The sequence below is a fragment of the Salvelinus alpinus genome, chromosome 8, assembly GCF_045679555.1.
Source record: "Salvelinus alpinus chromosome 8, SLU_Salpinus.1, whole genome shotgun sequence".
NCBI lineage: Eukaryota > Metazoa > Chordata > Actinopteri > Salmoniformes > Salmonidae > Salvelinus > Salvelinus alpinus.
Window position 1 is genome coordinate 80,631,948 of NC_092093.1, and position 18,971 is coordinate 80,650,918.

General features: G+C 41.2%; 1 protein-coding gene across 1 annotated transcript in view; it reads right to left on the bottom strand.

The window, feature by feature from the left end:
• The window catches only part of LOC139583762 (cadherin-10-like), a 63,309-nt gene extending 44,918 nt beyond the window's left edge, over nucleotides 1-18,391 (bottom strand). The window contains exons 1-2 of the mRNA XM_071415202.1: nucleotides 18,215-18,391; nucleotides 10,864-11,216 (exon numbers count right to left, since the gene is read on the bottom strand). Of these exons, the coding sequence (XP_071271303.1) occupies nucleotides 10,864-11,079 (216 nt within the window). The 5' untranslated portion in view covers nucleotides 11,080-11,216; nucleotides 18,215-18,391. The remainder of the gene's footprint in view (nucleotides 1-10,863; nucleotides 11,217-18,214) is intronic.
• Nucleotides 18,392-18,971: the final 580 nt, after the last annotated feature.

Sequence of the window (18,971 nt, forward strand, 5' to 3'; positions counted from 1 at the left end):
CTTGTAACCAACAGGATGTTATATATATGGGGGATACAACCATCCCAGCTCTGAAGATTTTTCTGTGAAGAGACAATCATTAGATAATTTGAATTGCAACATTTACCTGGAGCTAGCTCCGCAAATAGCACTGCTGGGTGATTTGAAAAGTCATAGTCAAATCGATCAATAATATATTAACTTTTTAAAATTATCTTTAAAAAAACATGTCAAATACTGTATGGACTTCAGATATAGATGGGATTAAAAAAACAAAAGATAAGTATTGTAAAATTCATTGTGTCTGTAAAATATACGTATATATAGTATGTATGAGCTGGAAGTAAAAGCCTAAGTGTTATTGCCCATTAGTTTGCTTCAATTAGGGAGGTAGGGATATGGGGAAAATAAGGAATCATGTAGTAACCAAAAAAGTGTTAAACAAATCTCAAAATATATTTTATATTTAAGATTCTTCTAAGTAGCCACCCTTTGACTTGATGACAGCTTTGCAAACTCTTGGCATTCTCTCAACCAGCTTCACCTGGAATGCTTTTACAACAGTCTTGAAGGAGTTCCCACATATTCTGAGCACTAGTTGGCTGTGTTTCCTTCACTCTGTGGTCCAACTCATCCCAAACCATCTCATTTGGGTTGAGGTTATGTGATTGTGGAGGCCAGGTCATCTGATGCAGCACTCCACCCCTTACCTTCTTGGAAAATAGCCCTTACAGAGCCTGGAGGTGTGTTGGGTCAATGTCCTGTTGAAAAACAAATTATAGTCCCACTAAGCGCAAACCAGATGAGATGGCGTATCACTGCAGAATGCTGTGGGAGACATGCTGTTTAAGTGTGCCTTGACTACTAAATAAATCACTGACGGTGTCATCAGCAAAGCACCCCCACACCATCACACCTCCTCCTCCATAATTTACGGTGGGAACTACACATTGCAGAGATCATCCGTTCACCTACTCTACGTCTCACAAAGACACAGTGGTGGAACCAAAAATCTCAAATTTGGACTCATTAGACCAAACGACAGATTTCCACCGGTCTAATGTCCATTTCTCGTGGTTCTTGGCCCAAGCAAGTGTCTTATTCTTAATGGTGTCCTTTAGAAGTGGTTTCTTTGCAGCAATTCAACCGTGAAGGCTTGATTCAAGCAGGCTGGTAACTAATGAACTTACCCTCTGCAGCAGAGGTAATTCTGGGTCTTTCTTTCCTGTGGCGTTCCTCATGAGAGCCAGTTTCATTATAGCGCTTGATGGTTTTTGTGACTACACTTGAAGAAACATTCAAAGTTCTTGAAGTTTTCCGCATTGACTGACATTCATGTCTTACAATATTGATGCACTGTCATTTCTCTTAGCTTATTTGAGCTGTTCTTGCCATAATTTGGACTTTTACCAAATAGGGCTATCTTCTGTATACCAACCCTAACTTGTTACAACACAACTGATTGGCTTATTCTAAAATTGATGTAATGTTTTTTTTCCTGATCAATTTACACACAATATCACATAATGACAAAGCAGAAACTGGTTCAGAAATGTTTGCTAATAATATATATATATATATATATAGTTGAAGTCGGAAGTTTACATACACTTAGGTTGGAGTCATTAAAACCAGTTTTTCAACCACTCCACACATTTCTTGTTAACAAACTATAGTTTTGGCAAATTGTTTAGGACATTTACCTTGTACCTTGTTTACAGACAGATTATTTCACTTATAATTCACTGTATCACAATTCCAGTGGGTCAGAAGTTTACATACACTAAGTTGATTGTGCCTTTAAACAGCTTGGAAAATTCCAGAAAATGATGTCATGGCTTTAGAAGCTTCTGATGGTCTAATTGACATCAATTGAGTCAATTGGAGGTGTACCTGTGGATGTATTTCAAGGCCTACCTTCAAACCTATTTGCTTGACATCATGGGAAAATCAAAAGAAATCAGCCAAGACCTCAGAAAGAAATTGTAGACCTCCACAAGTCTGGTTCATCCTTGGGAGCAATTTCCAAACGCCTGAAGATACCACGTTCATCTGTACAAACAATAGTACGCAAGTATAAACACCATGGGACCACGCAGCCGTCATACCGCTCAGGAAGGAGACTCATTCTGTCTCCTAGAGATGAACATACTTTGGTACAAAAAGTGCAAATCAATCCCAGAACAACAGCAGCATAGGACCTTGTGAAGATGCTGGAGGAAACAGGTACAAAAGTATCTATATCCACAGTAAAACGAGTCCTATGTCGATATAACCTGAAAGGCTGCTCAGCAAAGAAGATGCCACTGCTCCAAAACCGCCATAAAAAAAGCCAGACTACGGTTTGCAACAAAGATCGTACTTTTTGGAGAAATGTCATCTGGTCTGATGCAACAAAAATAGAACTGTTTGGCAATAATGACCATCATTATGTTTGGAGGGAAAAGGGGAGGCTTGCAAGCCAAAGAACACCATCCCAACCGTGAAGCACAGGGGTGGCAGCATCATGTTGTGGTGGTGCTTTACTGCAGGCGGAACTGGTGCACTTAAGAAAATAGATGGCATCATGAGGATGGACAAATTAGGTGGATATATTGAAGCAACATCTGAAGAAGTTAAAGCTTGGTCGCAAATGGGTCTTACAAGTGGACAATGACCCCAAGCATACTTCCAAAGTTGTGGCAAAATGGCTTAAGGACAACGAAGTCAAGGTATTGGAGTGGCCATCACAAAGCTCTGACCTCAATCCCATAGAAAATTTGTGGGCAGAACTGAAAAAGTGTGCGCGAGCAAGGAGGCCTACAAACCTGACTCAGTTACACTAGCTATGTCAGGAGGAATTGGCCAAAATTCACCCAATTTATTGTGGGAAGCTTGTGAAAGGCTACCCGAAACATTTGACCCAAGTTAAACAATTTAAAGGCAATGCTACCAAATACTGGTCCCGTGTGGCTCAGTTGGTAGAGCATGGCGCTTGCAACGCCAGGGTTGTGGGTTCATTCCCCACGGGGGGACCAGGATGAATATGTATGAACTTTCCAATTTGTAAGTCGCTCTGGATAAGAGTGTCTGCTAAATGACTTAAATGTAAATGACTCAGTTACACTAGCTCTGTCAGGAGGAATGGGCCAAAATTCACCCAACTTATTGTGGGAAGCTTGTGGAAGGCTACCCAAAACATTTGACACAAGTTTAACAATTTAAAGGCAATTCTACCAAATACACTCAACTAGTATGTAATCTGACCCACTGGGAATGTGATGAATGAAATAAATAATTCTCTCTATCATTGACATTTCACATTCTTAAATTAAAATGGTGATTCTAACTGACCTAAGACAGGGAATTTTTACTAGGATTAAATGTCAGGATTTGTGAGAAAAAAAAATTTCTAAAAAAAACTTTCTGATCAATTAGTTATAATGGACACATTTTTCCCGCTTTTTTTTTGAAAACAAGGACATTTTTGAACGGTAGTGTACGTCACTTTTACATAAGTATGCAGACACTTTACTCAGTACTTTGTTGAAGCACCTTTGGCAGCGATTACAGCCTTTAATCTTCTTGGGTATGACACTTGAAGCTTGGCAAGTATTCTTCCATTATTCTCTGTAGATCCTCTCAAACTCTGTCATGTTGGATGGGGAGCAATGCTGCACAGCTATTTTCAGGTCTCTCCAGAAATGTTCGATCGGGTTCATCTCCAAGCTCTGGCTGGGCCACTCAAGGACATTCAGAGACTTGTCCCAAAGCAACTACTGCATTGTCTTGGCTGTGTGCGTAGAGTTGTTGTCCTGTTGGAAGGTAACCTTCACCCCAGTCTGAGGTCCTGAGTGCTCTGCAGCAGGTTTTCATCAAAGATCTCTGTAATTTGCATTTTTCCCCAACTAGTCTCCCTGCCGCTGAAAATCATCCTCACAGCATGATGCTGCCACCACGCTTCACCGTAGGGATGGTGCCAGGTTTCCTCCAGACATGATGCTTGGCATTCAGGCCAAAGATTTGATCTTGGTTTCATCAGACCAGAGAATCATGTTTCTCATGGTCCGAGAGTCCTTTAGGTGCCTTTTGGAAAACTAACTCCAAGCAGGCTGTCATGTGCCTTTTACTGAGGAGTGGCTTCCGTCTGGCCACTCTACCATAAAGGCTTGATTGGTAGAGTGCTGCAGAGATGGTTGTCCTTCTGGAAGGTTCTCCCATCTCCACAGAGGAACTCTGGAGCGCTGTCAGAGTGACCATTGGGTTCTTGGTCACCTCCCTCACCAAGGCCCTTCTCCCCTGATTGCTCAGCTCTAGGAAGAGTCTTGGTGGTTCCAAACGTATTCTGTTTAAGAATAATGGAGGCCACCGTGTTCTTGAGGACCTTCAATGCTGCAGACATTTTTTGGTACCCTTCCCCAGATCTGTGCCTCAACACAATCCTGTCTTGGAGCTCTAAAGACAATTCCTTCGACGTCAGGGCATGGTTTGTGCTCTGACATGCACTGTCAACTGTGGGACCTTATATAAACAGGTGTGTGCCTTTCCAAATCATGTCCAATCAATAGAATTTAACACACGTGGGCTCCAATCAAGTTGTAGAAACATCTCAAGGATGATCAATGGAAACAGGATGCACCTGAGCTCAATTTAGAATCTCATAGCAATGAGTCAGAATTTTTATGTTTTTTATTTTTAATACATTTGCAAACATTTCTAAAAACCTGTTCTTGCTTTGTCATCATGGGGTACACCAAAATATATTAGGGATTGGATATGATGCAGACAATGACATTGCTGGATACTACAATATATCAGTATTATTAAAGCTGATCTATCCCCCCCAAGAAAATCATAATAATAAAAAAAGGCTCGGTGGTTCTCTTTTCCAAAGTTCTTGTTGCAAAAAATGAGCCTTTGACAGAGGAACATTTTTGATGACTAAAAGCTAGAAGCCTTAGTTGATACATCCATTTTTGGATTTATAAATTAATGATACAGTATATACTAATTTATTATTGACGAATATAACTTAGATGCCTCATTTGCTTAGTTCAACTGTCGTACCCAATCAGAACCCAAAATATAAGCTAGTTTTACACCAATGTTTGTGAACAACGTAAGTGTAAGCAAACACTGTATAGCCTCAAAACATGGTTATCACTATACATTTGATATAATGGATGGTCAGTCCTTGCATCCATAGCCCTATGAAATTTCTCTAGCACCATCTCTTAGCTTTTTTTGCAAAACAAGGGCTGGGGGAAGGCTTTCTTATTGTTTCAATGAAGGATTCTAGCTTTAATTCCCCTTGCACAAACACAGAGGAATAGTCAGTAAAGCAGCAAAGTCATTGGCAATTCTTGTCAGGTCTCTAGTGAGCATTGTTTAGTGCTGCAGAGGGGAGATAGGAAAATAGAGCCCCAAACGGATACAGAATAATTATATTCTCTCTCTCTTTGTTGTTAGTTGTCCTTGTTCTCCAGGATTATACACATTCAGTAGTGTTTTTTCAGTTTCTTCAATTTTTCCTATGATCAGTAGAGTGCTCAGGGGAACTGGAGAGCGGCAGCGTTTGTTTACAAAGCACCACAGACTACCAAGAGGTTAAAGGGGTTTTGTCCACATCAATAGCTGGGATGGAACAGATTTTTTTGTGAGTCCCTGCACCCCTACAGAAAGAAACTCCAGACACAAGCCTTCTGATTGCATTGCATTGCTCACACTTCAGAGCCATACTGAAGTATGCCTCCCTCCACGAGGACTTGGCTTGTTAATAAATACCCTCCCTCATGCTAATGGCTGTCTGAAATGGCTCGCTGAAGATCAGGTGATCGAGAATCAGCAACGCCAAGAGGCACGTCTAGTGGAGTTTGACAAAAACACACATGGTCCATTTTCATAATGCTGATTTAGTATCAGGTCCCCCGTCCATGTAATTATATTCATTGATTATCACCTCAAAGGAAAAACTGATCCTATATCAGCAGTCCTACTTTGAGACACTTCGTGAATATGGGTCATTCTGTGCACGGTATACAGTTCACCTTGAAGAGAAGCCATTTCAGCACCATGTACAGTTCCACCCTGTAGTCATCAGTATAATCCTTTATGACATACAGTATGTATAATGAGCCCTAAAAGCATGTCATATATTATGCAGTGTTAATTTTGGCGGCTATTTTAGATTTAGGTTTAGGCTTAAAATACCTTTTAGTTTTAGTCACATTTCGTCATTTCAGCCTTCGTCTAGTTTGAGTCACAGCCATTATAGTCACATGACAGTCCGTGCATTTTGTTTCTATTAAATAATATGCTACCTCTAACTTCCATCATGTGCATATTCAGATAGCCTTGTCCAAGTAGGCCTTTTAACCTTTTACATTTCAGTAATTTAGCAGACGCTCTTATCCAGAGCGACTCACATTCATCTTAAAATAGGACAACCACATCACAGTCATAGTAAGTCCTCAATAAAGTAGCTATCAGCAAAGTCAGAGCTAGTAAGAGGTGAAGAAAAGTCAAGTGCGAGTGTTCATTCACAAAATGCTTTTTTAGGGGGTGGGTGCTATGGGAAGCTGGTTCCACGATTGGGGTGCCAGGACGGAGAAGCGCTTGGACTGGGCTGAGTGGGAGATGCCCTCCCATAGTGCTAAGAGACCAGAGGTGGCAGAACGGAGTGCTCGGGTTGGGGTGTAGGGTTTGAGCATAGCTTGAAGGTAGGGGGGGCTGTTCCTCTTGCTGCTCCATAAGCAAATACCATAGTCTTGTAGTGGATGTGAGCTTCGACTGGAAGCCAGTGGAGTGTGCGGAAGGAGCAGGGCGACATGAGAGAACTTGGGAAGGTTGAACACCAGGCAGGCTGCAGCATTCTGGATAAATTGCAGAGATTTGATGGCACAAGTGGGGAGCCCAACCAACAGCGAGTTGAAGTAGTCCACATGGGATTAGTGCCTGGATTAGGACCTGCTCCACTTTCTGTGTGAGGTAGGTTCGAAATCTACGGATGTTGTAGAACATCAACTTGCAGGAGTGAGTCACTGCTTTGATGTTTTCAGAGAACAACAGGGTGTTTTCCAGGGTCACGCCAAGGTTCTTTGCACTCTGGGAGGGAGACACCGTGGAGTTGCAACCGTAATGGATAGGTCTTTGAGTAGGAAGGCTTTACCGGGAGGAAGCGCAACTCTGTCTTGTCGAGGTTGAGCTTGAGGTGGTGGGCCGACATACAAGCTGAGATATCTGCCAGGCACGCAGAGATGTGTATCACCTAGGTGTCAGAAGGGGGAAGGAGAAAAGTGGCTTAGTGTCATCCGCATTCTATGATAGGAGAGACCATTGGAGGATATGACAGAGCCGAGTGACTTGGTGTAGAGAGAGAAGAGGGCCTAGAATCGAGCCCTGTGGGACACCAGTCGTGAGAGTATGTGGTACAGACACCTGGTGGGTGATAGATAAGAACAATGTTAAGTTTGAGTAGACAAGTGACAGTGACAGCATGGAAATCAAATGAGGAGATGGACAGGTGAGAGAGGGGGAAAAAATGTAATATCTCCACTTAGGAGAAATTAGTAGCCCTGTGCCACCTTCGCAATGACCAGATGCTCTCTGATAATGAGAGAAAACAGTCAGATGAAGAGAGAGCAGATGGAGTAGCAGTGTTCTCTGGGGTGATCCATGTCTCCGTCAGGGCCCAAAAGTCAAGGTACTGAAATGCAGCATAGGCTGAGATTAATTTAGCGTTCTTGACCGCAGATCGGCAGTTCGAAACGCTGCCAGAGACCAGGAATTCCACATGGATTGTGCGTGCAAGGTACACTAAATTAGAAGGGTTGCAGCCAAGGGGGGGGGCTTCTGAAAAGTCTACACGTAGAGGAGCAAACTGAGATAGAAAACACAGACAGTTGCAAAAGCTACAAAAAAGCTAAATGAGATTCTGAAAATCCCTAGGTAAGATACTCAAGTGAGAGAGTCGTGTGGAGCCTTTCTCTCTTTCCTTCCTCAAATAACTCTGCAGAACCATCATTGTTTCGTTGACGGTCTTAGTTTTGCGACACGACCACCGCTGAGAAAACAGAGGAGACTGAAGTAGAAATACTAATTGCTAATTGCCTTGAAAAGGTGAAGAGCACACCTCCCGGTACTAATTGCTGATTTCCTAGGAGAGGAGAAACCACTCCCCCTCCAATAAAGCCACTGATTATGAAAACAACAAGTCACAAATTGCCCCGTCCCTTAATCCTGGTTGATGTGTCAACAATCATCTGCAAGTTACTAGCAGTCAGCAGTTCACAACACCAAGTAGGCTACCGGGAAGACAGGTAGAACTTAAAGCAGATTCCCTTGTATACCTTAGCTTGCAACATTGATATTATGGCAGATTGTAACCAATGCCAACCATAATTAACCATTTAGGCTATAATAAAGCCTTGGCTGCAGGTTAAACAATTTACAGCTCTGATTTTCTCCATCATAACCATCAAAGAGGGGTAAATTATAGGGGTGTCCTTGAAAAGGGGAGAATTGAATTTAAGGTTTCCAAAAATCACAAAGTATTAATGTACTCCTAATATTCAACATACATAATTTGGTTTTCCAATAGGAAAAAAGCAACCACAACTAGCATTTGCAGACCGTGGTGCCAGAGTGGCAACACAGATGAATGAATAACAGAACACATGGGAAAATAGAGTTTCCAGTGTGCTCAAAGCAAAAATAGCCTACTTGAAAGAAAGAGAGATTAAACATTATTGTTTCAGGTTGAGGTTAGTTCCATGTGAAGTGTCTTGGCTTCGCGTCAGTTCAAAAGACTGACGAATGACTCACGTGACAGCCTGAGAGCAGTGTGGGAGCCGGGCAGAATCAGATCACAAAACTGAAAGATATCAATTCTGCAAATGAGAGGATTGCATCAAATATGCTGCATGCATGCATACTTATGGTTGGACAAAATACATTTTATCGTCATAGTTTTAGTCAGGAAAAATAGGTTGTTGACAATATTTTTTTTGTCATAGTTATTGTTGACAAAATGAACACTGATACAATGGTTTAGTAACCATTAGTTGCTGGGATGTGCCCAGAACCTCACGCCACCACAGTGTTTTCAATTTACATATTAGACACACTTTACATACATGATTTAATTTTGCTTATTTATTTATACAGTAATTATTATTCAATGTGTCCTCACCTAGGATTTGAACTGACAACCTCTTTGTTCACTGCCTTCCGATCTTCCTGCTATGCCACCATATCTGTGTCAATAACTGATTTCACCTGTATTCCTACACTTTGGACATTGTTAAAAATACACTCAAGAAAAACTATTATAATATCATAGTGATTCAGGATTAACATCGAAAATATAATAGTATGCCCCACCAACATTATACAGAAAACCCTCAAATTGCTGAAATAGGTCAATTAAATCAATGACAGTCAGATTAACTGATAACTAAAATTGCAGTGCAGATGGCACTCTTTTGCTATGTGCAGAGATGTATTATAGGTATTGAATCTGTAAGGGAGTTCTGAAAAAGCTAGACTTTGTGACACAGCAAAACATTTGCAGTTTTGTGAAACTTGATTGGATGTGAAATAAATAAGCCCAGCTTGGTGCTGGGCCTTTAAGTGCCTGTCCTTATGCCTAGGCTTTTCACCGCTCCTTCTCACAGACAACAATTCCAGAGTGAAGCTGATGGAATTAGCGATAGCAATCAACACTAGCTTCTTCAGTAAAGCCAGCGTGTGTTTTTTTTTTTTCTCCCCCTTTATATATTGCGGCCTCGTGTCATTCTGGCAGTTTGATTGTGAATGATATTGGACACCGGGTGAGTCGATGGCCAGCGCATGTGATTGCTGTCATGCCAGGAAACTTGCCAGTGTGCCAGCCAGAGACCATCAAAGAGTCAGGAAGAAAGCCAGAATGCAGCAGTCACTGACAACATCAGTGGATAGCCTCAATGGAAAGCCGGGCCTGTTTTGTTGCCTCATCACGTATAACACAGTGAAGTGAAATATCATTGGCCTGGCTTGATTGATTCATAATTTCTCTCTCCAACACCCCCTTTCCCTCCATCTTTTTCTTTTTGTTGTTCCCCTGTCTCTCTCCAATGCGTCAGGACGATGCTATCTACCAAGCTGGTAGTCATATCCTTCTACTCCACCCTGTACCTTGACACTTGTTTACTCTTGAGGATGAGGCATGTGATGAAAGCCAGCTTCCTCTGAGAAAATAGGCTTTCGACAGTCACCTCGTTCCCCTCCCTCAGGATGATAAATGTAGCGTCATCTCTAACACTGTGACTAGCTCTCTTTGTTAGCACTAAAATGGGTGGCTTGACATGTCGCTCCTCTGATCTAAAGTATGGGGTTATAGCTCTGATAAATATTTATGTTTTTGTGCTGTCTTATCAGTTAAAGAGCTGCGTCAACATGACAGAGGAGGCTCAGGCCGTTGGCGATGTGAGGTAGTGGGTCAGTGATTTTGTCTAGCCTCATGATGTGATTTGATTATGCTGTCTTTTGTTAACCCTCACATATGGGAACATCTATTCCTCCTCTATCTGTCATGTTAAATCGCTAATTTGAGTGACTGATTCTTCATTTAGATTTCTCTATTCCCACTGTTGTTTTTTGAATTGTTGTGTGAATGAGAGACTGGAATTAGTTGCACGTTGCTGGGAGATGGAGCCCATCCCCTTAACCTATGGCTAAGCTAAGCTGATCTTTACATTAGGGAGTTCTCAGGTGGTGCACTCCTCTCTAATTTCTATGTCTGAACTATTGAAAGGTATGTCAATACAACAGGAACAGTCCTTTTGACTGAGTGTACTATGACATAATCGATGATCTCTAGGCAGCCTACAAAGAAGGTCCCATAAGGACGGCACGTAAAACCCTTACCTTGCCAACATACTGGTTGTCATTCCCTGTGTACTCCTCCAGAAGAAAGAACTGATTCCACATCCATCCTCGTTTGGAGCGCTGGAGTATCTTTCCATCATCCTTCTCCGGTGATGTTCCCAACAGATTCACAGTATTTCCAGGTGCCACGGGCAGGGCAGTGATTGGCCGCAGAATGGAGACCATAAATAGAATCTGGAAGTGATTGGTTATCATGGTATCCAATCACGTGGGGAAGGAGTTCTGTATGACTAATGTGTTATGGTAATGAGCTTCTGGTAGGATGCACGCTGGAATGCGACGCCACCAAATCATGCATTGTAGTCCTTTTCCCTTTGATAGCCTATTGATCCCTGTGAAGAAGAAAAACAAGGATGAATCAGAGAGATAACACAACAATGATATTAAATTCAGGTAGACATAATTTGTTTCAATATCCGCCCAAAGGTAATATCGCCTGCCTGTGTCCAATATTAAGAGAAAATTGGCTTCAAAGCTGTTTAGCGTTGCCAGTATTTTAATTGCTACTGTTTTTCTCCATAGATAAAAAATAATGAATTATATGCTCTGCAAGACGAAATTAGAAATTTCTCCAAATGCGTTAATTGATTCTCTTAGTAAAGGAATTCCAGTTTCAACTGGCGTCTCAAACAGTCTGCCATTTTATCTCAAATTAGCTCTGGAACTGCTAGTTCCAGGAAAAAAACATGTGACAGTAGTTTTAGTTCATGCAAAAATAAGTTACTGACTCATTCCTACATACAAATATTTAGCTGGCTAGCTAGCTGGATGACGTGAACTTGCGGTTTAGTTCATAGTTTTTTTGCTAGCTAGCTATCAGCTGGCTAGCTAGTTTGATTAAACAGTTGTGAAATGACAACACGTGTATCATTTCTAGAAACAAAAGGTTGTGATAAAGTAAATGAAAATACAGCCAGCTAGAATTAAATTAAAGGAAGTTAGCTAGCTTGCTAGCTACTTAGCTACATATACAGTTGAAGTCGGAAGTTTACATACACCTTAGCCAAATGCATTTAAACTCAGTTTTTAAAAACTCCTGACATTTAATCCTTGTAAAAATGACCTGTCTTAGGTCAGTTAGTATCATCAATTTATTTTAATAATGTGAAATGTCAGAAATGATTTATTTCAGCTTTTATTTCTTTCATTACATTCCCAGTGGGTCAGACGTTTGCATCCATTCAATAAGTATTTGGTAGCATTGCCTTTCAATTGTTTAACTTGGGTCAAATGTTTCGGGTAGCCTTTCACAAGCTTCCCACAATAAATTGGGTGAATTTTGGCCAATTCCTCCTGACATAGCTAGTGTAACTGAGTCAGGTTTGTAGGCCTCCTTGCTCGCGCACACTTTTTCAGTTCTGCCCACAAATTTTCTATGGGATTGAGGTCAGAGCTTTGTGATGGCCACTCCAATACCTTGACTTCGTTGTCCTTAAGCCATTTTGCCACAACTTTGGAAGTATGCTTGGGGTCATTGTCCACTTGTAAGACCCATTTGCGACCAAGCTTTAACTTCCTGACTGATGTCTTGAGATGTTGCTTCAATATATCCACATCATTTTCCTACCTCTCGATGCCATCAATTTTGTAAAGTGCACCAGTCCGTTCTGCAGTAAAGCACCCCCACAACATGATGCTCCCACCCCCGTGCTTCACGGTTGGGATGGTGTTCTTTGGCTTGCAAGCCTCCCCCTTTTTCCTCCAAACAAAACGATGGTCATTATGGCCAAACAGTTCTATTTTTGTTTCATCAGTCCAGAGTACATTTTTCCATGTGCAGTCTGGCTTTAGTCTGGCTTTTTTATGGCGGTTTTGGAGCAGTGGCTTCTTACTTGCTGAGCGGCCTTTCAGGATATGTTGCTATAGGACTCGTTTAACTGTGGATATAGATACTTTTGTACCGGTTTCCTCCAGCACCTTCAAAAGGTCCTTTGCTGTTGTTCTGAGATTGATTTGCACTTTCACACCAAAGTATGTTCATCTCTAGGAGACAGTACGCGTCTCCTTCTTGAGCGGTATTGCGGCTGCGTGGTCACATGGTGTTTATACTTGCGTACTATTGTTTGTACAGATGAACGTGGTACCTTCCAGGCATTTGGAAATGTCTCCCAAGGATTAACCAGACTTGTGGAGGTCTACACATTTTTTTCTGAGGTCTTGGCTGATTTCTTTTGATTTTCCCATGATGTCAAGGAAAGAGGCACATCATTTGAAGTTAGGCCTTGAAATACATCCACAGGTACACCTCCATTTGACTCAAATGATGTCAATTAGCCTATCAGAAGCTTCTAAAGCCATGACATAATTTTCTGGAATTTTCCAAGCTGTTTAAAGGCACAATCAACTTAGTGTATGTAAACTTCTGACCCACTGGAATTGTGATAAAGTGAATTATAAGTGAAATAATATGTCTGTAAACAATTGTTGGAAAAATTACTTGTGTCATGCACAAAGTAGATGTCCTAACCGACTTGCCAAAACTATAGTTTGTTAACAAGAAATGTTTGGAGTGGTTGAAAAATGAGTTTATTGACTTCAACGTAAGTGTATGTAAACTTCTGACTTCAACTGTAACTCAACCACAGTTTTCCTAGCCTGCTTCATATTCAGCTTAAGCTAGCCATCTTCCTGTGTATTGATGAAATGGTGACTGACCACTAACATAGCTATATCTATGAGTATGTGTTCAATAAGAAAAAGAGCCTCCCACGTGCAGAGCTGTGGTCTAGTGGTAACACTCCCAGGCACAAGATGCACATATGATTATCTATTGGGTATCGGGCTTCAATCCTAAGCATCCACCCTCTTTACTATTTCATTTTTGGATCTCTTAATTATTTAATTTGCATTAATGGGATAATATTCATTTACATGTGGCCCTGCTTCAGTTCCAGCAATGGAAACTATAATACTAATTTGTTCACAGAAGAAAAACAGGGTCCCCTTTGTTTGTTCAAATCTAATGCCTTCGTTGACATTAGGGTTATTTTTTCAGATTGTTGAACAAAAGTGGTGGAATTATAAAATCTGGTCCTTGTTTGTTCACGGTCCCTCGTTAGATACACAATGAATGCTTGTCATGATGGCACTGGCACTATGGCATTTCCACCAGCCTCCCACTAAATGGGCTCTTTTCGAAAAGGAGGACAAGATTTATTAGGATTAACTTCCCAAAGACCATAAATTATGTATGAATCCCCAAATTACCTATCAAGTCAGGCCCTGATGGGGACTTTACTTCATCTAGGTACTCTATCGAACATGCCATGAAGCCAATAATACAGTACCTTTAGAAGTCACTGCCAGCAAGCCAATTATTCTCATCAAGCATGGGATACTTTTTTTATATATATACATGTGTGTGTGTGTGTGTGTGTGTGTGTGTGTGTGTGTGTGTGTGTGTGTGTGTGTGTGTGTGTGTGTGTGTGTGTGTGTGTATGTATATATATAAATAGGGGGTATTTTTAAGACAGTTTGGAAACAAGAGGAGGATACAGGTAGGTGGAGCCCATTTAGTAAGAGGCTGGTGGAAAGGCCTTCATTGTGTATCTACTGAGGGACCGTGAACAAACAAAGACCGATTTTATAATTCCCCCACTTTTGTTCGACAAAAATAACCCTAATATCAACGAAGGCATTAGATTTGAATGAACAAAGGACCCTGTTTTTGTCTGTGAACAAATTAGTATTATGTTTTTCATTGATCGAACTGAAGCCCCGCCACATGTAAATTCATATTATCCCATGAATGCAAATCAAATAATTAAGCTAATGAGATCCAAAAATGAAATATTAAAGAGTCTTAAAGAGCTCTGCGGAATATAATTCATGTCATTAGAGATTGAGCTAATGCCTGTGCTGAATCAAACCATGACTCTCATACAGACAGGTTATGTCTTGTATACAAATGTTAAAAGGTTATGACAATATCAGAGAGAGACAGTCGAGATTGGGAATACTGGTACGGTCTCAGCTGTCATCCAAGGTCAAGACTTCAAAATAATAAGTGGGACTAGACCATTAATGGTCCTTTAGAGTGTGCAAAACCACCATCTACCAGTTTTCCAGTTGTCTAACCTCAGTAAAACAGCAGGACATAAAAAATCCCTAAATTCAGAAAAATTGGCAATACATGAGGACAAATTCATAATTTTCACAAAGCATGAGATTGATAACATGTATGAACCAAGAACATTTGATATCGACTGTGGTTTTCTCTCTCCATACCCCCAGATACAGAATGAAACCAAGAACATTGGGGATGTCGTGGGGTGCCAGGAAGCCATAAACTGATGATGATGTACTGTTATCACTTCACTATGTGCCCAGGGTTTGCCATGAATATGACAGGCGGCAGGCGGGCGCAGCATCCCAGAAATCGGGAAACATTGGCTGGAAATTAATCTGGGCTGATTCCCGTGATTGCATTTTCTAATTATCATTCAAGGCTGTCCTTGAGTTTTAATAGCATTCTGGATATTAAGCTTTGATGCACCATGCCTATTAAGCATTAGGCCAGTGTGTCTTTTTAGAATTCCTCCAAACCCTCCATTAAAGGATGAGCTGAGCAGAGTGTACTGACTGGAATACTTGTCCAGATGCTATAGACTCCGCTCACTGAATTATCTAGACTTGATTAGTCCATTAAATGCCTACAGTGTATTAAAAAGTTGTTTATGATTAGATTAGGTGGTAGAAAGCTTGAGAGGCTTGGCATGCAAACAGACAGAGAGAGGCATGAAAGGACAAAATTGTTAAATATGCTCTTACAAGTTAAGTCTTTGAGTAGAGCGTTTAATTTATGGTTGTCCATTCTGGCAAAAGCTAGTGGAATAAACACTATTTCACACACACACACACACACACACACACACACACACACACACACACACACACACACACACACACACACACACACACACACACACACACACACACACACACACACACACACACACACACACACACACACACACACACAGTTGGGAGTGTTTAGACTCCGAAACAGACATGGTCAGTGGAATTGCACTCGCCCTTTATACTGTATGAGTATCCTGGGTGCATTTCTCCTGAAATCCGAAAACCTGTCTGCAACAGCAGCCTTAATAGGGAATATATAACCACTTGCAGCCCAGCTCGGTCCATTCCATTTTACAATAGAATGCTCCCTAGGCCTTTATAATAATGTGGACACTGATGATAACTCTCCCTCTCCCTCTGCAATAATCAAACTTAAATCACATAGATACTGTATCTTGCTTTGCAATCAACAAACTCATTGAAGGGCACCAGTGGTCTATGACCCATCATTTGAGAATGTTGTGCTTATGACATTACATCATAAAAAAAAAAATGGGTCAAATACAACATATTCTATATTTGGTTTATATGATGTCCCTGTGGATGGTTTGAATACATATTTGACAAAAACCAAACGTGGTACTTCTTGAAAATCTAAACATTTTAGAAAAACGGTGCACTTGAGGTTTAGGCAGTTGTGGTCTATTGAGGTCAAGGGATATTTATAATAACTATTAATGTCTATTTTGTGATTTACAGATTGAGTGGCTCTTGCCTACTGATTGCACACTCACAGACCCCCACAGAGCCTAGTCTACTACAGTAGAGGGGTGATGCAGCTGTTTAAAAGCAGCAGACCTGTAAAAGTGCCCACTTGGTGGAGCCCTAGACCTTTCCAACATCGCTAGCATCACGACTGCCGGCTGCAGTCTTTGGCAAGGCTTGACAGCATTTTATAGATGCTCTGAACTCTGCCGCAATTTTGAAATGCTCTCTTCACTTTGTAACTTGAAAAGTGGTCCAAAAGGGGTTAGACTTCTTACATATGTGAGGCCATAAACAGACAATATCATTCCCATTGAATAAATCATCGCTGTAGATAGTTATAGTTAGAGCTGTAATTTTGATCCGAATGTGACACAATAAGTGGAAAGATTATAATTTATTTCAAAGTTTATTTTGCAGTCTATTTATGAGTTTATTGATCATATTTTAAATGATGTGTTTTGAATGAGCCCCACGACACAAAATGCACTTTGTTACAGGATCCCAGCAATTTCGAACAATGACAACCCACATGATATATTTTTTTTATAGAGCTTTTTTCCTAACTATATCAAACATGTTAATTTAGAGATGGTCCGTTATGTTTACATTTGAGGCTGTTGAAAGATGTGGTTTCGTGTTTGTATGAGAGCCATGCAGTTTTTTGTGTGTGGGAGGGCAGGGATTTGCTATTATTCATTCCAACACTGAAAGGCCATTACATATCTGACAATAATTTAGGGAACATGTTAGTGGTTAATTTGTGTTAAACAATAATGGCATTACACAAACCACCCAGTACAAAATGCACCCTTATAAATCACCTGTGTGACCATAAAGCTGTCTCTACCAAGCCCCACAAAACACAGCAGCGGAGAGAATGAGAGGAAGAGAGGGAGAGAGAGAGAAAAAAAGAGAGAGGGAGACAGAGACAGAAGGACAAAGAAGTGCGTTCTTTGCTTCAGGGTACATACGACATCCTAACATACTCATTAAGTGCAGTGCTCAAAACCCCATGATCAACCCCTTCACCTTTCCATGCTTTTGAGCTGAGATAGGATCAGCAGTACAGTGCCTCACCATCAATTCTGCTCACACTTAATTACAGGTAACGTTTTGCCATCTCTACCACACAAACACACACAAACACAAACAGACATACACAAATCCCTCTGGCAGCTGACATAAGTCTGAATATCACTTAGCTTATTGGTGAAAGGCCGTTCATTAAAAACATCTAATCAGAGTGATACACTGGAGGAAGGAAACTGCCGTTAGCAATGCCAGTCCGATTTTGTTTAGGAAAAGTATCTGCATGTATGTAGTTACTGCCCTTCACGTCTGTAAATCTGTCACACGAGCACCGTGTCCATCCGATTTTGTCTATTAAGAAAAGTATCTGAATACATGTAGCTACTGACCTTCTTCTAGCACTTTCTATTTTGGAGTTTCCTAAGACTGCAGTGGTTTTACAGAGATGGAGAGGAAAGTTGACCCCAGAGATTTGGTAGGACTAAAACTTCATAAAATATTCAACACAGAGGTTCCAGATATCAACCCCTTGATTATATGTTATTTGTAGCATGGCAGGTGTCCAAAGTAAAGAATACTGCACGTTAACAACATGTAATGCATTGATTCAATTATTTACCTGTTCGCAACAATCCAGCACCTATCTATTGCAGGTGGGTTATTTCACCCCACCATCCAGAAAAGTGAGGCAAAATATCCTTTAAAACAGAGAACAGAAAATCAGAAACCTTACCTTTTGTATTTACAGCTTAGTAGTGTCCATCTGTGTTTCTGAGTGTCGTGTTACTCTGTCCCTACTCCTCACGTAGCAGTGCTTAGAGGTGGCGCTTATTCTGAATCCTCTCGGCTGCACTTACATTCCAAGACTGACAACAGTGCTGCGAGAGCGAGTGTGAGCGTAAGTGTCTGTTCAGCCTGCTACTCTCCCTCTCCCTCCCTCTATTTCTCCGCCCCCTGCCTCTCTTTTTTTCTCTTCTCCCCCACCCTCTGTCTTTCCAACCTCTCTCTCCCTGCCTATCTCTCTCCCTGCCTATCTCCCTCCCTCTTTCTCTCTCTCTCTGCCTCTCTCTCCCCTCTCTCTCTCGCTGCATCACATCTTGCTGTGGATGTCGGGAAGACTGAAGCGGAGAAGAAAAAAGAGAGAAAAGAAAAAGGAGCAATGGCAACAAGGTGACAAGGAAAGGAGAGTGTCCTTACTCCCAACAGTTGACTATAGCAGCAGTGGAATTGAGGATGGGGAGGTTAGGAGGCGGAAGGGGGGTGGACTCCTGGATGGCACAGAAAGATCTCCATGTGAACGCAGGAAGAAAGGGGGAAAGGCAGCTATGTAGAGAGGAGGATCACTAGTCTAAGCTAGGATGTACTAAACTACTCTTATGGATTGACTCTATGATGTTTGATGTCTAAAGCAGTCGTCCCGATCTAATCTCCTTTCACTGACAGTGGAATGAAGGAGAAACCAGGCATAAGTGGTAAATAACCCTCTCAGA